Source organism: Bombus pyrosoma, linkage group LG10 (assembly GCF_014825855.1).
Source record: "Bombus pyrosoma isolate SC7728 linkage group LG10, ASM1482585v1, whole genome shotgun sequence".
NCBI lineage: Eukaryota > Metazoa > Arthropoda > Insecta > Hymenoptera > Apidae > Bombus > Bombus pyrosoma.
In genome coordinates this window covers 14571282-14589747 of record NC_057779.1, presented here as the reverse complement: position 1 = coordinate 14589747, position 18466 = coordinate 14571282, and the positions used below count along the sequence as shown (strand labels likewise).

The 18466-nt window shown below is 34.6% G+C and overlaps 1 protein-coding gene and 1 pseudogene across 4 annotated transcripts in view; both read left to right on the top strand.

Moving 5' to 3' along the window:
- LOC122571812 (thyrotropin-releasing hormone-degrading ectoenzyme-like) overlaps positions 1 to 7787 on the top strand; it is a 28583-nt gene extending 20796 nt beyond the window's left edge. For 2 of the 4 annotated variants that reach the window (XM_043735998.1, XM_043735996.1), the window contains exons 10-18: positions 744 to 918; positions 1432 to 1618; positions 2399 to 2676; positions 3349 to 3521; positions 4556 to 4723; positions 6478 to 6618; positions 6696 to 6777; positions 6852 to 7031; positions 7732 to 7787. In XM_043735998.1, coding sequence (XP_043591933.1) covers positions 744 to 918; positions 1432 to 1618; positions 2399 to 2676; positions 3349 to 3521; positions 4556 to 4723; positions 6478 to 6618; positions 6696 to 6777; positions 6852 to 7016 — 1369 coding nt within the window. In that variant the 3' untranslated portion in view covers positions 7017 to 7031; positions 7732 to 7787. Of the gene's footprint in view, positions 1 to 743; positions 919 to 1431; positions 1619 to 2398; positions 2677 to 3348; positions 3522 to 4529; positions 4724 to 6477; positions 6619 to 6695; positions 6778 to 6851 lie in introns of those variants that run through there. The other 2 variants (XM_043735997.1, XM_043735999.1) reach the window with 2 other exon arrangements.
- Positions 7788 to 9537: 1750 nt separating this feature from the next.
- On the top strand, positions 9538 to 11654 carry LOC122571815 (annotated as a pseudogene).
- The last annotated feature ends 6812 nt before the right edge of the window (positions 11655 to 18466 follow it).

Sequence of the window (18466 nt, the reverse complement as noted above, 5' to 3'; positions counted from 1 at the left end):
ATCGAATTGAAGCTAATTGCGATTAATCACCTTCCTCGTGATTATCCGGTTTTTCATTTACATATGTATTTCCTCTTTTTCATTCGCGTTTTTCTTCGCTCAAATTCCTGCATAATTTAATAATTACGTCTTTGTTGCTAGTAAATATGGATAATCAAGATACTATCGTGTAGATGTATGAGATTTCAGCGGAAGCGATGTAAGCGATGATAATTTTATTGTTCGTTCTCTGATGCTCTAAAGTGGATCGGTTTTTGCAAAATTGCAAATTTCTAGGAAGTTACAAATTGCTTAATTCCAATGATTTTTACTTCGGCAATTGTAAACAAAGCGCAGACATCGATACATTGAAAAACAGAGGACAGTTGAGACTGTTTCTGCAGAATTAAAAATTGCTAGAAAAGATGTTGATTTTAATCGAATCGATTTTCACCCTAGCCAATGTAAATAAAATATAAGGCGATTTTGATTTAAATGGAACGATGCGTTGAAAAGTGAAGGTTGGCTAAGACAGTAGATTATTAGATAATATTTTATTATTTTTGATTTAAATGGAACGATGCGTTGAAAAGCGAAGGCTGGCTAAGACAGTAGATTATTAGATAATATTTTATTATGCCAGATACGGATATGATACGCAGGATATTGATAATCCTTCGCGACGAGTTAACTCGTCCTTCCTCTCTAACAGGTCGACTAATAGAATCTTCAGCGTAATGAACGAGGTTTTGTTATTTGATCAGGAAGCATAACAACACGGATGTAACCGATTTCATGAATATTCTGGCGGAAGAAGCAATGGAACTGCCGTCCGGAGTGTCGTTGGAAGACACGATGAATTCTTGGATTTCTCAAGGTGGATATCCATTTATAACCGTCGTAAGAAATTACGAGGAGGAATCCGCCACTATTTATCAGGTATACCGTAGCAAATAACATTGCAATTTTTATGTTAAATTCTACGATTATGCAATTTTGTACAGTTTATGCTGTAAATAAGGAGATAATTTAAAGAAAATTTACTCAAGTTTAGATCTGAGAGTAGAATGAAGGACAAGCTACTGAATATCATTAAGTAAACGAGATTCGTGAACGAGATTGCCGTGTAGTTCTCATGTCGGAAAACACGAATCATCTTGTATCAGATTATTAATATAAAATTAACTGCTATTCGATTAAATGAATTAACTATCGCATCAAATTAAATTAAATTAAATGGAATTATTCTACTGCTAATTTTAGAAATTTTCGTTCACGAATGATAGATAATAGATAATGCAATACGCCACAAAACGTTGAACACGATATTATACATCGTATGAAGACAGACATTTTGTTTCTAATATTCTAAATCTATTAGATTTACTATTTTAACGAACCAGAGCTCTGATTAGGTGTGAGAAAGTATTAGGAATTAAATAATTCTTTTAGGAACAATTTGCGCTCGATCGTCCATTCGAAAGTATCTCCACATTCTGGCACATCCCACTGAGTTACACCAACAATAACGGTAATTGGTCGTCTCCTGCTACGATCTGGTTTCCACCTGAACCTAAAATTACGCTGGATGGCATTGGTTCCAATGAATCTTGGGTTCTTTTCAACGTAAATAAGACTGGTATGTGGCAAATTTAACCACAGTATATATTTATTACATTTTATTGAATACTCTGATCAAATTATTAATATTCAAGTATGAAATAATAAGAGAAGATCTGTAGTAACTTGTTTTCATTATGATCTTTATACTTTCAGATATATATTCTGCAATCTTTGTCTGTTCTTTTCATTTTTACGAATATCATACTGTCATGAATTTCGTCGAAGATAAAAACTCTTCTTTTGATTCATATACCTTCAACCTACAGTAAATACGCGATAATTGACACAAACATGTGATCCAATGTCAGATATAAATATTTTTTAGTTTTCACTCTTTCTAAATTAATCTTTCGCGTGAGATGCTTCTGCTGAAAACGAGGCCAAACGTGGTACAATTTGAGTTATATTTGCTTATGGATATATGTACTTAACTGTTATTTATTAAGAGACAAATATGCGCCGAGCTACACCGCGTTTCGCGTCATTTTGGTCACGCAAATGGTACAAGATCCATTTATAAAAAATGCCAAACGAGAAATTTTGAAACTGTGATTTTTGAAACTCAAGCTTAGCTTAGATCTGAGCTTATCGCGAGCTTTGAATAATTGCCGAACCTCTGGCACGTCTAAGATCTTAGCTTCCAGAAATAGAATCGTTTCTACCTTCTGTGCAATTGTCGAATGTTTCTTGTATTTTTACACGTAGAATAATCTTCTTTTTCTCGTTATGCTGTGAATTTGCCAGACGCTTTGCTTCGTAAATTAATGGAGATAATTGTACCGTTACATTTTCCAAGGTTTCTATCGCGTGCACTACGACGAAACAAATTGGATGCTGTTAAAATTGGCACTTACGGAGAATCATGAGCTGTTTCCGCCAGAAACGAGAGCATCGCTCGTAGACGACGTTTTTAGTTTGGCTGAAATAGGCTTGATGAAATATGGCACCGCCTTTGAATTTATTAAATATATGCAAATGAAGGAAAGACATTATCTTCCTTGGGGCGCATTTATGCGGCACATGTTCAAATTAAACAGGCTTCTCTACGTGACTCCGGTCTTTACTGATTTCCAGGTGAGTAACAATATTGACACGTTACGAAAATTACAATTTTAAGCAGAATATCTATTATGTGTAATTCAAGCTTTTCAATTATTGAACTCTTGCACCAGTCTCTGTATTTTTTTAATCATATCTCCTCCTTTACCAATAACAACACCTACTGCTGCTCTTGGAACAGGTACTTCCACTCCATCAGTGGTTCCAGAACTACTATCATCTGAATAATTTCCACTCCTATCACTTCCTCTTGCAGCTCTATGAAACATTTGCATTTCTTTTTCAGCTATTAATTCATATACTAGTTGTTTAGCATATTCTACCTTCTGTGGATCACCAGCTATCCTTAAAGGCTTTTCTTGTTCTTGAGAAGGACCTTCTTGAATAACAATTAGCACCAGATCTTTCTTCAAGTTGTTTTATCGTTTCTCCGCCTTTTCCAATAATTAAATCAACTTTTGGCCCAGGAATCGTTATTTCAACAAATCCTGAATGACTTATTCACCGACTGAATTCTGAATTATTCCTCCACTGCTTCCACCCAGCTTTTGAATTATATTTCGAGCTGAACGATTCGTCGCCGCTCTAGTAGCATAATATTTATAATTAGACACTCTTTAGAAAACGATAAAGTTAAGGGACAATAAGATAAGCCGATTCCTATGATATCATTGTGTTAAATTTTAGGAATTCATAGCAAGATTCGTATCCCCGTTGTACAGCGAAGTAGGGTCGAAGTTGGAAGAAGGATCAGCATTGACAATGACTGCTGTAAAACTTGCGTGCGCCTTCGAGCATTCGCAGTGTTTAGACTGGTCGAAAAATGTTTCTGAAGAGGTCGATGGTAATGTACAAGAAACGTAAGTATTAACCAACCATCTTCTTGGTTGTGCATGTAATCTGAACGTTCTTGTTTTCATATTTTGAATGTTTTAATTGTACCGTACATATGAAATGAAAAAATGAGTCACTTTTGCAGTACAATTCATGAAGTTTTGCAATTACTGATTATGCTTCGTGCAAATATACAAATTCGCCACAATATATTTTTCGGCTAATCTCACGAACCTGTGGGAGTATTTTGATGAGAGTTTCACCATTCTAAAAATTATAACAAGGCTTAGGTGCGTGAAACGTTAATGCACGATAAGAAGAAGAAAAAGGAAAAACGATAGTAGAAAATACGAATCATAGACAGTTGACGGATATTCGTAATGTAACAGCGATGCTGTGTTTCGCTGCGATCGTATTTAGCTTAGAATCGCTGCCACAATATATACGCATAGTACGATAATTCAGCGAGCAACATGTCAGAAATGTCGATAATCACGATTTCGCTGTGTGACAATCGGTGTTGATTCACGGACTTCGGAACGTTTATCGAGCCGATAGAAATTCGCGAAATTGTCAGTCGTATTATCAAAGAAGATTATGTGAGATCCTGGACAGGGGCAGAGTTTGTTTATATGAAATTGAAAAACTTTTAATCATCTTCCCTAATTTCATTCAAATGAAATTTAATGCAGATCAGTTTTTAACTACGCAACATATGCGTCGTACCATTATGCCATATCCTTCCGTAACAGTACCAATCATAAAGCATAAACAAAGCCAAACGTTACAATAAATGAATCATCAATCCATATAGTATCACTAAAAACTCATCAAATTATTTTAAAAGACAAATCGCAGTTAATATAAATGTGCGCAGAGAAGTGTGTATACATAAATAATCTCTAGGTTCGCATTCGTATGTCCTTAATTATTATAATTATGTGCGCATGTAATTATACTATTACATATTTGCTATACTAATATTTCTTTGTCTCATGTTCCTTGCTAATTTCTTTGTATATTAATTTTTCAAGGATTTAGCAGAATGAAATTGTTACAGCGTTCCTTCCTACATTCGTGACACATTTTATTGCACTATCGCGCGTTATGGTACACGAAGGGAATGGAGCTACTTCATGGAACAGATAAAATCGACGGAAGATGAGGAGGAAAAGAAGCGTTTGTTATCGTCATTCGCTTGCTTTCAAACTCCTTGGATTTTACAATTGTAAGTGACTATTCACATAATCGTAATTTTATCTTTGATTATCATCCTTAATAATGAATAACTATAAGAATAGTATTTTGAAATTTTCAAATCGATAATTTGTACCTACATATGTGCATAAATTAGAATATATTACAGTACAGGAAATAACATAACATCTGTCATCTTTGTAACATCAATTGGAGCGTAATTGAGACTTATGACTTTTATAAATTTAACAAACAAAAAATATATATGATATCATGGCACTGGAATATTTTTAGGAAATTGCATATAGGTGAAAATGAGTCAAAATATTTATGTTTATTGTATTAAAATTATTTAAAGTATTTGAAGAAGTACTAGAAGTACCTAAAGCTGTATAAATTTGAACCTTTTCTAGTTTTTTAACTTCTATCCTTATGTTTCTTATATATCCTTTAGTTTGTGCCTTATTATTTATAAATTTAAGAAACAATAATATGATATTATGGCATTGGAATATTTTTAGGAAATTGTACATAGATGAAAATGAGTCAAAATATTTATGTGCACTGTGTTATAAGTATTTGAAGTACTTAAAGTTGTATATATTTTAACATTTTCTAATTTTTTAATTTGTATCCTTATGTTTCTTATGTATCCTTTAGTTTGTATCCTATTATTTATAAATTTAGAAAACAAAAAGTATATATGATATCATGCCACTGGAATATTTTTAGGAAATTGTATATAGGTGAAAATGAGTCAAAATATTTATGTTCATTGTATTAAAATTATTTAAAGTATTTGAAGAAGTATTAGAAGTGCTTAAAGCTGTATATATTTTAACATTTTCTAATTTTTTAATTTGTATTCTTATGTTTCTTATGTATCTTTTAGTTTGTACCCTATTATTTATAAATTTAAAAAACAGAAAGTATATATGATGTCATGGCACTGGAATATTTTTAGGAAATTGTATATAGGTGAAAATGAGTCAAAATAGTTATGTTCATTGTATTAAAATTATTTAAAGTATTTGAAGAAGTACTAGAAGTACTTAAAGCTGTATAAATTTGAACCTTTTCTAATTTTTTAATTTGCATCCTTATGTTTCTTACGTATCCTTTAGTTTGTACCCTGTTATTTATAAATTTAAAAAACAGAAAGTATATATGATATCATGGCACTGGAATATTTTTAGTAAATTGTATATAGGTGAAAATGAGTCAAAATATTTATGTGTACTGTATTAGAAGTATTTGAAGAAGTATTAGAAGTACTTAAAGCTGTATAAATTTGAACCTTTTCTAATTTTTTAATTTGCATCCTTATGTTTCTTACGTATCCTTTAGTTTGTACCTTATTATTTATAAATTTAGAAAACAAAAAGTATATATGAGATCATGGCACTGGAATATTTTTAGGAAACTGTATATAGGTGAAAATGAGTCAAAATATTTATGTGTACTGTGTTAGAAGTATTTAAAGTATTAGAAGTACTTAAAGTTGTATATATTTCAACATTTTCTAATTTTTTAATTTGCATCCTTATGTTTCTTACGTATCCTTTAGTTTGTACCCTATTATTTATAAATTTAAAAAACAGAAAGTATATATGATATCATGACACTGGAATATTTTTAGTAAATTGTATATAAGTGAAAATAAGTCAAAACATTTATGTGTACTATATTAGAAGTATTTAAAGCTGTATAAATTTGAACATTTTCTAATTTGTTAGTTTGTATCCTTATGTACGTAATACTAGTCACGTTTTCCTTTGATAACAGTATTCTCAATGATATACTTCGCGAGGAACGATTCGAGGAGGACGAAATGTCGGTAATTCTGAATGCATTTTCACAAAACCCAGCCGCGGCACAAGTCGCATTTCGGTTCGTTCGAGCAAATTGGCAAGAAATCGCGCAAAGGTACTTTCGATTTTTGTTGCAAAAAGTGCAGTGTACGAAAAAAGAAGCGTAATGGCATAATGATTTTCCCGATTTAGGTTTCTAGGATCTTATAAGGTATTGAAATCTTTCGTGCTGTCCATGATGAATGGCTTAACGACTGAACAGGATTTACAAGACGTAAGAAACTATTAGTATCATGTTTGCATACCTTAAATATTTTGTTATCTTCTATATGAATTAAACTTTTGCAGCTTCAAATGTTCAGGGAAAACAATTATGATAGCATGAAAGGAACAAGATACGCGGCAGCGCTCGTCGAGGCAAACGGAAATTTCGAAACAACATGGTTGAAGCATTCTTTGCCTCAAATTGAATCTATGTTAAAAGAAGAAACACAGAGATTTGCAAGTCTGTGAAAATAGCTGATAAAAGTGAGGGTATAAACATTCTGGAGAGTTGTATTTCGTGAAGCTGGACAAATAGCTTTTCGAAGGGTCACACGTGCTTTCTACGAATTCCGGCGATTTACTTAAAATATTCGAGTTCTAAGCTTTTTTATTTCCCTTCATTTTTGATTCTCCTGAAAATGCACACTTGAATTTTGAAGTTGAAATTGTGACAAATTTTAAATTAATTTGTTCATTTGACACATACAGATGTATTAACATATTCTCTCATTTATAATTTATTAATGTAGCATACAAATCATTTCGAATAAATAGTATCGTAACATTTTAAAATTTAACATTTTAAAAACTGTTTCTTTTCAATTATTACATTTAAAACTCGAAATTTCTTAAGATTAATATCTTTATCAAAGTTATCTTTCTAATTAATTATTACGCTCGTACGTACACATAAGTATATAATAAATATGTAATAATAAACGAAAACCAGTAAGAAAATATTATGAACTTGTGACGCTTATAGAGAAACTATATTAAATCACATAGGAACTATATTAAATAGTCATGAATATTTCTAAAATACCTTAGAAACGAGTATTACATTTAGAACACTGATTTCCATATAGAAATTATTTGCCTTTGAACCAGCAACACATTCTGTTAAACATTCTATAAAAAATCATGTATATATTTAAAAACGTATCTTTACCCATTTTTGTTACAGAATATCCATTTATCTTCATGCGAAATATAAACATATAAAAATGAAGTACAGATAAATTATGGAATTTGATTTCCGATATTGTAATCAAGGTTCTGACATTCATAATGCTTCTCAATTTTATGCGACGTAGAATTATTGGATACCTATGTATTATAAAAAAAGCAATTATTTACGATATTTTAGTGATATTGCATCGTACTGCGTTTCATTTGTTAACACAATTTTTACTTCGAGCTACGTGTACGTAGTTCTTAACCCAAACGTCTAGAGTCGTCGACTGACAGCTCTACTGACGAGTCGATTCAGCTCGGGTAAGGATTTCGCGACGGAGCCTCTCTTTTTAATCCTAACTTTCCTCCTGACATAAACAGTTCCATGACATTGCCGGCTGGGAAAAGGAAAAGAACGAGAAGTAAACACATTAAACTGCGACACGCTCGTTAGCGTATTAATTTGCAACCGACCAATTCGGCACGTGACACCTGCAGATAGAACCTTGCGCGAGTCTTCTACATTAGTAAAAACCGTAAGATTCAATAGTTTAGAGGAATACATACACACTTGACTGCGTTTAAGTGTTCTAGTTCGAAGCAGAAACCATAGAGAGTACAAATCCAGCACGCGTAACCAAGAGTAATAGAAATAATTCTCGATCGTTCCAGAAAAAGGGACACAGGAGATGAGAAATGATCTAGAAGTTAAAACTGGACGATTAAATCGAGTGCAAGAAATTAAATGTACAAGCCGTGGCCAGCCCAAACAGAGATGATCAATATAAATAAATTGTTGATCTTCATTCTGCGTAGAATATTTCAGTAGCAATTTTAGGAGAAGGTGTTTTATGGGATTGAAACTTTCAAGTGGATGAGAGGGGCACAGATGGAGAATATGCGAACGAAATACATAAATTGTGTTTGGGTCTGGATTTTTGTACATCCTAGTATATAATACTAGAGTACAGGATGACACAGGTGCTCACCGGATACGGAGCGTTTGAAAGTTGCTGCTAAGGATTCGGCGGGAAGTGACCAGTATGTGGCACCACTGCGAGGTAGAGGAAGACACGGCACAGCACACGCTGGAGTTCTGCCCGGCGTGGAAGGAACCGCGCCGTGTTCTACGACTCGCCATCGGCGAAAGTTTGGCCCCCGAGGCCCCCGTAGAAGCCATGCTAAGGGGGCAACAGGAGTACATCGCAGTCCGCTCCTACTGAGAACAAGTCATACTCGCGAAGGGTGAGAGGACAACATCCATCGAGAATGCCGTCACGCCGAAGAGGGTCTAGTCTCCCTCTCGAACTTGCACGACGGCCCAGGCAGCGTGGCGTTAGGAGGAGTGGTCCCTCCTAACGAAGGAGTGACCCAGCAGTAATACGAAAAGATGGTCCCGCAGCTCTCCTACCAATCGTCAGGACGACCACCGTGAAGGTTTTAGCCGGTACGAATCCGGCACTACCCGGCGCCCTCTCCTCGGAGGGCGCGGGCGCCTACGAAGGTTTTTCGCCAAAAAAAAAAGTATATAATACTACAAGAAACAAAGAGAAAGGCGGCTTGAACCGAAGCAGGAAAAAGAGTGTTTAAATACAAAGTTATTACTTTTGGACAAGGCATGCCATTGAGATTGTGCCAAACCAAAAATGGTAGAGATAAAGAACAGTGTCTTTGGAGAAATGAGGACAGATATGGTTCTCAATAGTTTAAAACAGCAAAGGATACTTATATACATATATATTATGGAGTAATAGAATGTTTAAATAATATGTATATTGGGAGGCGCAAATGTAAATGCGAACAAACTTTTCAGAAGGACACAGCGGGCGAGAAATGATCCAGAATGTTAAAACTGGACGATTAACCCGGGTGCGAAAGAAGATTAAGCCAAACCAAAAATAGTAGAGATAAAGAACAGTGTCTTTGNGAGAAATGAGGACAGATATGGTTCTCAATAGTTTAAAACAGCAAAGGATACTTATATACATATATATTATGGAGTAATAGAATGTTTAAATAATATGTATATTGGGAGGCGCTAATGTAAATGCGAACGAACTTTTCAGAAGGACACAGCGGGCGAGAAATGATCCAGAATGTTAAAACTGGACGATTAACCCGGGTGCAAAAGAAGATTACGCCAAACCAAAAATGGTAGAGGTAAAGAACAGTGTCTTTGAAGAAATGAGGACAGATATGGTTCTCAATATTTTATTAATTGTCGTTTACTCCTGTATTTCATTAAAGTATTTTCACAACGAAACTTTATTTTCAGACTTCAGAATCGATCATTTGAATTACCCCGAGATTTACGACATTACAAATAGATTTTCGTTACGTCATGCCTTTAAAAGCGAACCTCGGTATCGTCATGAACGAGAACGCAAGAGGGGAGAAAATAGAATGCATAGAATCCATAAGAAATCCAGAAAATTAAACGTGTTATGTTTTTCCCCCGGAATATCAGGCAAAAAATAATCATCCACAGTTATTCAGTTCATCGATAGTGAGAAAGGTCGCAAACAGCTTAACCAAGGTAGGCCATCACGTTACACTCAGGATGGATGGCGAGACGGACTTAAATTTTGTATTTCGAGATATTTACCTTGAAGAATCAGAAATCATCCCCAGAAGAAAAACAGAGACTGAAACCGAGAAGCCTAGTCTTGACATGGAAAGACTTTTAGAGATTCTCCAGAAACGAGACAAGCATAAGGGAGAAGAGACAGACTTCGCTATAAAACAGTTTGATAGAACACAAAAGGTCACAGATTAGATATTAGAGCACGAAACAGAATGAGAAAAATACAAAATCCAAAGTGATGAGAAAAAACTCAAGGGTTTGAAGAAGTATTTAGAGAAAACAGGGTTAGAATGTTACCAGACTAATCTGCTGAAGGATGATGAATACAACTTGGAAGACTGGGAAGCGGTATTTCTCAAAGCTTTTAGCAATAAAGATTGGTCTGCAGCACGATACGCCTATAACTTCTAATACATTTCAGGTTCGTTCATTGAGTATGCTATTGAAAAAAGAACGGTTAATATTGGAAGTAAGGAGGAAGACTCCTGAAGATATAAGGGTAAATTTGATTGTTATTGGATTACATTGAAGATAAAATTGATAAAGAAATGATACAATCGACAAACGAATTTTGGGCAGTATGAAGATCAGAGAAAAAGGGAAGAGATACAAGAAAGAAATGTAAGACTTGACAGAAAGTCAGATCCACTACCCAAGAAACGATCGTGCGTGGTTTGTGAAGCACTGAATTTCCCAGGCCGATTTCATCCAATCGTATTATGGAGAAACGGAAACAGAAATGCTGAGAGAAATTCCAAAGAAGTAAATTCACTAGAATCATTTACATCAGAAAACGAAAAGGCAATAACACCAGATGAAAATGAAAAAAGCTAAAACGCCCGGAACCACCGATAAAGCTTCGAGTGAAAATCAATGATCAAGAAGAGATTGAAGGTGTCTACAACATTGCAGCCAATGTAAGCTTCGTTAATCAAAAGATCATTGACCAGATAAAAGCAGACATAACAAAAGACAGGAGTATGTTCAAAACTATCAGTAGTAAGGACTTCAGGAGTAGCCGAGCGAGGTACAAAACGAAAATAAAAAAAATAGAAAAAGAGATAGATGTTTATATAGTACGTGATGATAACTTCACATATGACCTTATCCTAGGGCTGGACGTCATAAGGAAATTGAAATTGAAACAAGACGAGAACTTGAGAGTCGCCCAAAAAGTAGGTGACGAAGAAGATATATAATATTATAATAATTAATAATAAAATAATAAAAAGACATATAATATTTAGTAGAAAAGAAGAAAGAAGGAATAATCAGAGAAGAAAGATAAACGTTACCGAATACATGGAAACGGATGACCTTGGATACCTAAATAGCCTACAAAAAAAGAGGTATGTCAACCTACAGAGAAATACGAAGACGTATTCGCCAAAAATAAATTTAATGTCAGAACTAGGAAATCACAAGATTGGCTTTCATCAAGCTAACCGAAAACAGATACATATCAAAAAAAACCACACAGGTGTAGTATTCCAGATGAGAAGGAAATAGAATTCCAGATTACAAAATTAGTGACACTAGCTTTTAAAAATAGTAGGACCTGAGAGATAGACTGTGTATCGACTTTCGGGAGATAAACAAAATTGTAGTTCCGGAATCACAACCGTTCCCAAGAATAGAAGATATAGTGAAAGCCGGAAATTGCCATCTCTTTTCAACGTTTGACATTAATTCAGCGTTCTGGTCAATTCCAGTAAAAAAGAGGAGCGAGAGAAGACAGTCTTCATAACACAAAATGGACACTGGCAACGGTTCGGACTGAAAATCTCTCCTGCTATTTTTCAACGAGTGCTTGCAAATACTCTTGGGAGGAATGGACTAGCAGAATTTTGCACAAACTATATTGACGACATCCTAGTTGTTACGTCGCGCCAGATGGGCCGTGTAATGTCACTCTGGGTCTGGCCGCCAAGGCCCCACATACCGTAATTCCGATCTCAATAAATCTAAGGACCCACCATAATACTATGCCTTTAGTTTAGCCTTTAATATTATGTTTAATCTTGTTAATGTTTCGGTTTATAGCTGGTTCTTAAAACAGTCCTTAGGCTTATTATACGCTCTCAAGAATCGCTGAGGAATTGAGTATTTGCATAACGGAAAAGCTGGATTCTTCCAGAAACTACGTCACGCACAAGCAACGGGGATAGTTACCCTTTCTTTTCTAATACAAAACAATACAACCGAACTTTCCTCCGTGATTACATGAGAGCGGACAGACAGGCTCACGTTCTGTAACCATTGAATTCTCTTTGTCCATATTGTATATAAATTGTTAGAAATATACATAGTTTAGATTCTGTTACCGCGGTGTTGTATCAAACCAACCACCTCTATTATCTTAACTGAAATCAGGGAATCGATCAAATCGTGGTGTCGATTATTATAATCGCAGCGGGAATTTACGACTCCCGTTGACGTGATATCTCGCGAACGCGTCTCCCCGCGATTGGTCGAAAATACACTAGTCTTCTCTGAAACGTTCGATCAACAAGACGTATAGAGCAGTCGATGAAGGTTATAAAAAAGGAAGGTTTCCGATTAAAACTGGCCAAATGTAAGTTCGCGGAAAACTCAGTAAAATATGTGGCGGCACTCGACAACACAAATACCGCCACTAACTAGCAACGGACGACGGTAGCGCAGTGGTTAGCGCCTTAGGTTACGAACGTTCGGATCCCGGGATCGAATCCCGGCGACCGAAGTCTCCGATTTTTCTTCCACGATTCTTAAATAGGGAGAAAAATACTGCAGTACCCCCCAACAGCAGCGCGGCGTCTACAACCAGCAGCAACTAATACCACGGACTACTCACATACACAGCCACCTCTCAAATATATCTTGGCCACATCATCGAAAAAGACGGTGCGAGACCAGAAAGAGGTGACCTCAAAGCAATACGCGAATTTGAACGCCCAAGAAACAAAGAAAAGAAAATGTGAGACAATTACTAGGAAAAATGAATTTTTATTAGAAATTCACAGAAGACGCGTGCAAACCCTTAGAGCCACTCCACAATTTACTGAGGAAAAATACGGAATTTATTTGGAATGAAGAATGTGAAAGGCCATTTCTAAAGATTAAGGAAATCCTCTGTTCAAACCCGATCCTTTCAATATATGGTTATTATAAAGAATCATTCATTTATACAGATGCAAGTGAAGACGGTTTTGGAGCTGTCTTAAAGCAACCTCGAGGCAAACGGGATGTTACACCTGGTTGCTTATTTTTCAAGAAAACTGAAACCAACAGAGGCAAAGAAGAAGCAAATGTCTTGCTATTAAAGAAGCGAACATTGTTTAATCGGTAGATATTTCATTGTCCTTTCAGATCATAAACCGTTAGAATCAATGAGGATCAAAGCAAAGATTGATGATGAAACTTTAGGAGACCTAATGCACTACTTATCGCAGTATGATTTCAAGATCATTTACTCTCCCGGAAAAAACGACATAGAAGCAGACGCACTATCCAGGAATCTCGTCTTAGAAAATTTTGAGAATCAAGAAAATGTTCTAAAAGTGGCGAATATTATTACAAAACGAGACATAATTCAAGATCAGAAAGAAGACAAAAGAAATATTGAAAATACAAAAATCCTCAAAAAAGAATCGGAAATTTTCTTCAAAAATATTAAAGGACGTCAACGTATATTCGTCTCGCGAAATTTTGGTGAACATTAATCCAGTAATGACATTCAAAAAATTCCAAGAGTAAGCAAGAGAAAAAAAGGACATTAAATTAATTTTCACCTCGACAGACTGTCCATCCTCGAAAGGATTGAACGAATGGGTAAATCAAACATTAGTAAACGGGATCCGATGTAAAATCAATTCAAACAAAAAAAAAAAAAAAGAAACTGGACAAAAATCGCAGAAGAAAGTGTGAAAGAGTACAATAACACCAGACACAGTGTCACGGGATTTGCTCCGAATCATTTACTGCATGGAAAAATAATTGAGATCGTCCTTAAAAGAATAATTGCTAATAAGAAAAACTTAGAACAAGATAGAAAAGAAGCATTCAAAAACTCAACAAGAAACTTCGAAACTAACAAACAGAAATATGATAAAAAAAAAGAAGAGAACACGAATTTAAAATTGGCGATATGGTCTTCACTCACAATGGGAGCAAATTAAACAGAAATTCGGAGAGGGCCTTCCAAAATTCTGGGAAAGATTTCAAATTCCATATACGAAGTGGATAACGGTAATCGTAGGCCTGGTGGGAATTTCTTTCACGCGAGTAAATCCTTATAGGGAAGACAATTAACGATGCAATTGTCAACACCAGGAGCGGAGGTGTAAACTTCCTAGAGTTCAAGTGTGATAAGGACTTTCTCTGTTTCACGGACAGCACGACTTTCTTTGTTTCACGGACAGAGCGATTTTCTTTGTTTTACGAACAGTCATTTCGAGAGACGCTCATTTCTCAAACTGACGGACAGAGAACAACATCAGAGATAGACAAGACTATAATTATTTAAAACATTGAAGATTGACGGAGAAAGATCGGCAACTCAGGACGTTGAAAATCGATTCTCGATTTTCAGGTAGACATTGCACAGAACTTGTTATTTATTGTTTACTGTTATCATTTGTTATTAATTGTCGTTTACTCCTGTATTTCATTTAAGTATTTTCACAACGAAACTCGATTTTCAGACTTCAGAATCGATCACCTGAATTACCCCGATATTTACGACATTACATATATATATGTCGGAGATGAAAGGACATCGGAGCCTCCCTTTTGGAATGCTTGGGAAAACCCCAGTACCCTAGTCCAGACTTTTACTATAGTTACATTTAAGTAATAAAATTAAGAAATAGTTGTAATGTTCTTATCCGATTATGGATACTCAAGGTTTATGACGATGGGCTTGGATTCGAAGTGACATAACTGGTTACTGAACGTAGCCACGGTCACGGGAGCGACGTGTAATAACAGAAGTGTGGAATAATTATACAGCTCTCCTTTAAAACAAAGATTGACCCGAGAGGCGAGGAGAGGACTATAGAAGGGCAGTTCCACTTGGATTGCGGGAAAGTTTATACAGAGCAGTACTGCTTATACGTTGAGCGAAACCAGGATCGTGTATCACTCTGAGTTCGTCGTCCCGTTGGCCGTGGACTCGTTATCGAACCTGAATCCATTGTCATCGACATTTCGACCATCAGATCGCCCTGATTACTTGTAACCTCTTATAACCAACACATTTGTACCAATAAACACCAGCTATAACCACGATAGCAAATTCCAGTGAAGGTTCATCAAACGCTCATACTTCCAACTCCAACCCGATATATATATATAATAAATATATAATATATAATAAATATATATGTGTCGGGTTGGAGTTGGAAGTATGGGTAGGAAGTATGGGTGGGAAAGTAAGTTATATATATATATTATGGAGTAATAGAATGTTTATATAATATGTATATTGGGAAGCTCAAAAGATTCGTTTGGATGTTTAAAAAATCCGATTATAACTCCAATATGAGAAACGTAAATGCGAATGAACTTTTCGGAAGGACACAAGGAGAGAAATGATCCAGAACGTTAAAACTGGACGATTAACCCGAGTGCGAAAGAAGATTAAGCCAAACCAAAAATGGTAGAGGAAAGAAACAGTGTCTTTGGAGAAATGAGGACAGATAAGGGTCTCAACAGTTTAAAACAGTAACGGATACTTATATATGTACATATATATTATGGAGTAATAGAGTGTTTAAATAATATGTATATTCGGAAGCTCGGAAGATTCGTTTGGATGTTTAAAAAATCCGCTTAAACGAGCTGATGATGAAATGTAAGTGCGAACAAACTTTTCTAGGGACCTAATATATGTAATGTATATTTACATTATATATATTTATAGTGTATACTAATAGTACATATTTGTAATATTTTGCATATATGCAATGTATTGGAAATTTAGGGTGATAGAGCATTTATGGCCTGCTTTTGGCGACAACGTCATGCGTTATGGCCTCCTTCCTTTCATCTTTATTAAAATGCCCAACTCTGTTGGCACGCCATTGAGACGCAGACCTTCATTGTCGACGGTATTTTATTGCAGGCTGGTGCTGAATTGAAACAAGTCACGCCTCTTCCGTCAATGCTCGTTAGCTCTTCCCCTAACAGGTTCAGTCACTTTTCATAACCATCAGACTATGGAGTATGGACATTTATCCGATAAACAATTAATATGTTCAATATTGCATTATTTTTCCAATAGAAGGGGTTTTTTCATTTTACTTTCAAAAGCAATATTTCATAAGTATTACTTTTTCTTCCCTTTTGTTTGCACAGATTGTACCTTTGTCTGTGCAAAAAGATGTTGATATAAAGTATCTAAAAGGGAAATTGGAATATCAGGAGATGTTTTAAACAAATTAGTTTGTCCAAATGGTTCGATTCTGTTGAACGCTTGAAGTTATAATATACATCAATTGAATTGTTTGGATTTTTCTTTAAAAATTACGTCTTTTCTATTACACGAGTCATCTAATGACACAGAAAATAATAAATATGCAATTTTATGAGTTATTTCTTATTTATATCAAAATACATATATACGTTAACGATTCCGAAAGTAGTTAATTTGTATCTATTATATTCACAATTTGGAATCATTTGCTAATTTTATTATTAATTCTAAAGTAATATTATAAATAACAATAGCGTCCTTACTTTTCACTAAATTTTTTACCAGTTTTCAACTTTCTCTTTCCATTCTATGACTGCTATAAGATACATAATGATTGCAAACATTTGACAACAGTAACAATGTACGTTTTGAGTGTATATATGTTATGAAAATTTCTTAATCTGTATCTAATGTGTCTAATAAATGTAGATATGTGTCATCGCTTTTTTTTTATTTTGGCAGTTTTACTTTTACATGTCTTCACTATGATTCTTATAAGTCTTTAATCTTGGCCTTCTCACAATATTTCTTGCATGTGTCAGAGTAGATTATGATACTTATATTTCCTTTCTTTGCAAATATTCATGTAGTGCGGTGTAGATCATCACAAATTATATGGCAAAACGTGACATTTGCGAGACTATGTCGTAGACTGTGTGAATTTTCTTCTCCCCTGCACCAATTATATTATAATTCAATTATCACATAACTGTAAACAATAAAATTAATAATAATCCTCAATGGATGTAAATTCTATAGCTGTGGTACATATTGCAGTAAATAGATATTGTATTGTCGATAAACAATATCATGCATCCAATTTGGCGATAGTTTCAGAAAAGGAAAAGAAAGTATTGCAGCGGATGACAATATATCTGTTTCTTCGTTCTACGTTTTATTACAGTGGATGACGATATTCTTAATGAGTGATCACTACTTCTTGCAAAATAGAATTCTGATAAAGTGTTTTTATACATTCTTCCATATACATTTTGTACATTATTCTTAAGTCTCCTTGTTCGGTTCTTGAAACAATAACATTTTTCGTTATTTGTTTGTATTGAGTTTAATGGAAGAAAATTCTGTATTTGAATTCATATAGCGCGCCATTTAATACTCTTAAAAAATTGTTTCATAACGTTGTTCGAGGCGAAGATATTTTACGTTACTTGTTATAGATGGATGTAAAAGCCATGTGTGTAACGTTACTTATGTATTGCTTTACCATTTACCAAGAACAAGAAGAGCTTCAATAAGTTGCTTCAATCGTACTAATAACATCTTTTTCATTGAAGGATGTACCTGCAACTAATATCTTGTAATTTTTGTTTACTGTATAACGTTATTCTATTTTGGAATTGGGGTAATATTACATACATTATATATTGCATTATTACATACATAATTTTACAATAATATTACGAATTATTCCACTGATTAATAACTTCTAGTGACTGTGACGCAGCTGCCATAAGCGTAAATTACTATGCCGCTCGATTATAAATGACTGTGATACAAATCTCGTAAGTGAGAAAATCAAGCTGCGAAAATTATTCCATAATTAAGAATTTCATCGTAATAGGAATGCTTCGATGATCATTATCTTGCTAACGATGTAATCATTTTGAAAATATACATTACACTTATTATTACTCGAGGCTTCCGGGTGTATATTCAAAAGGAATATTATCCCGATTTGAGGTTTCA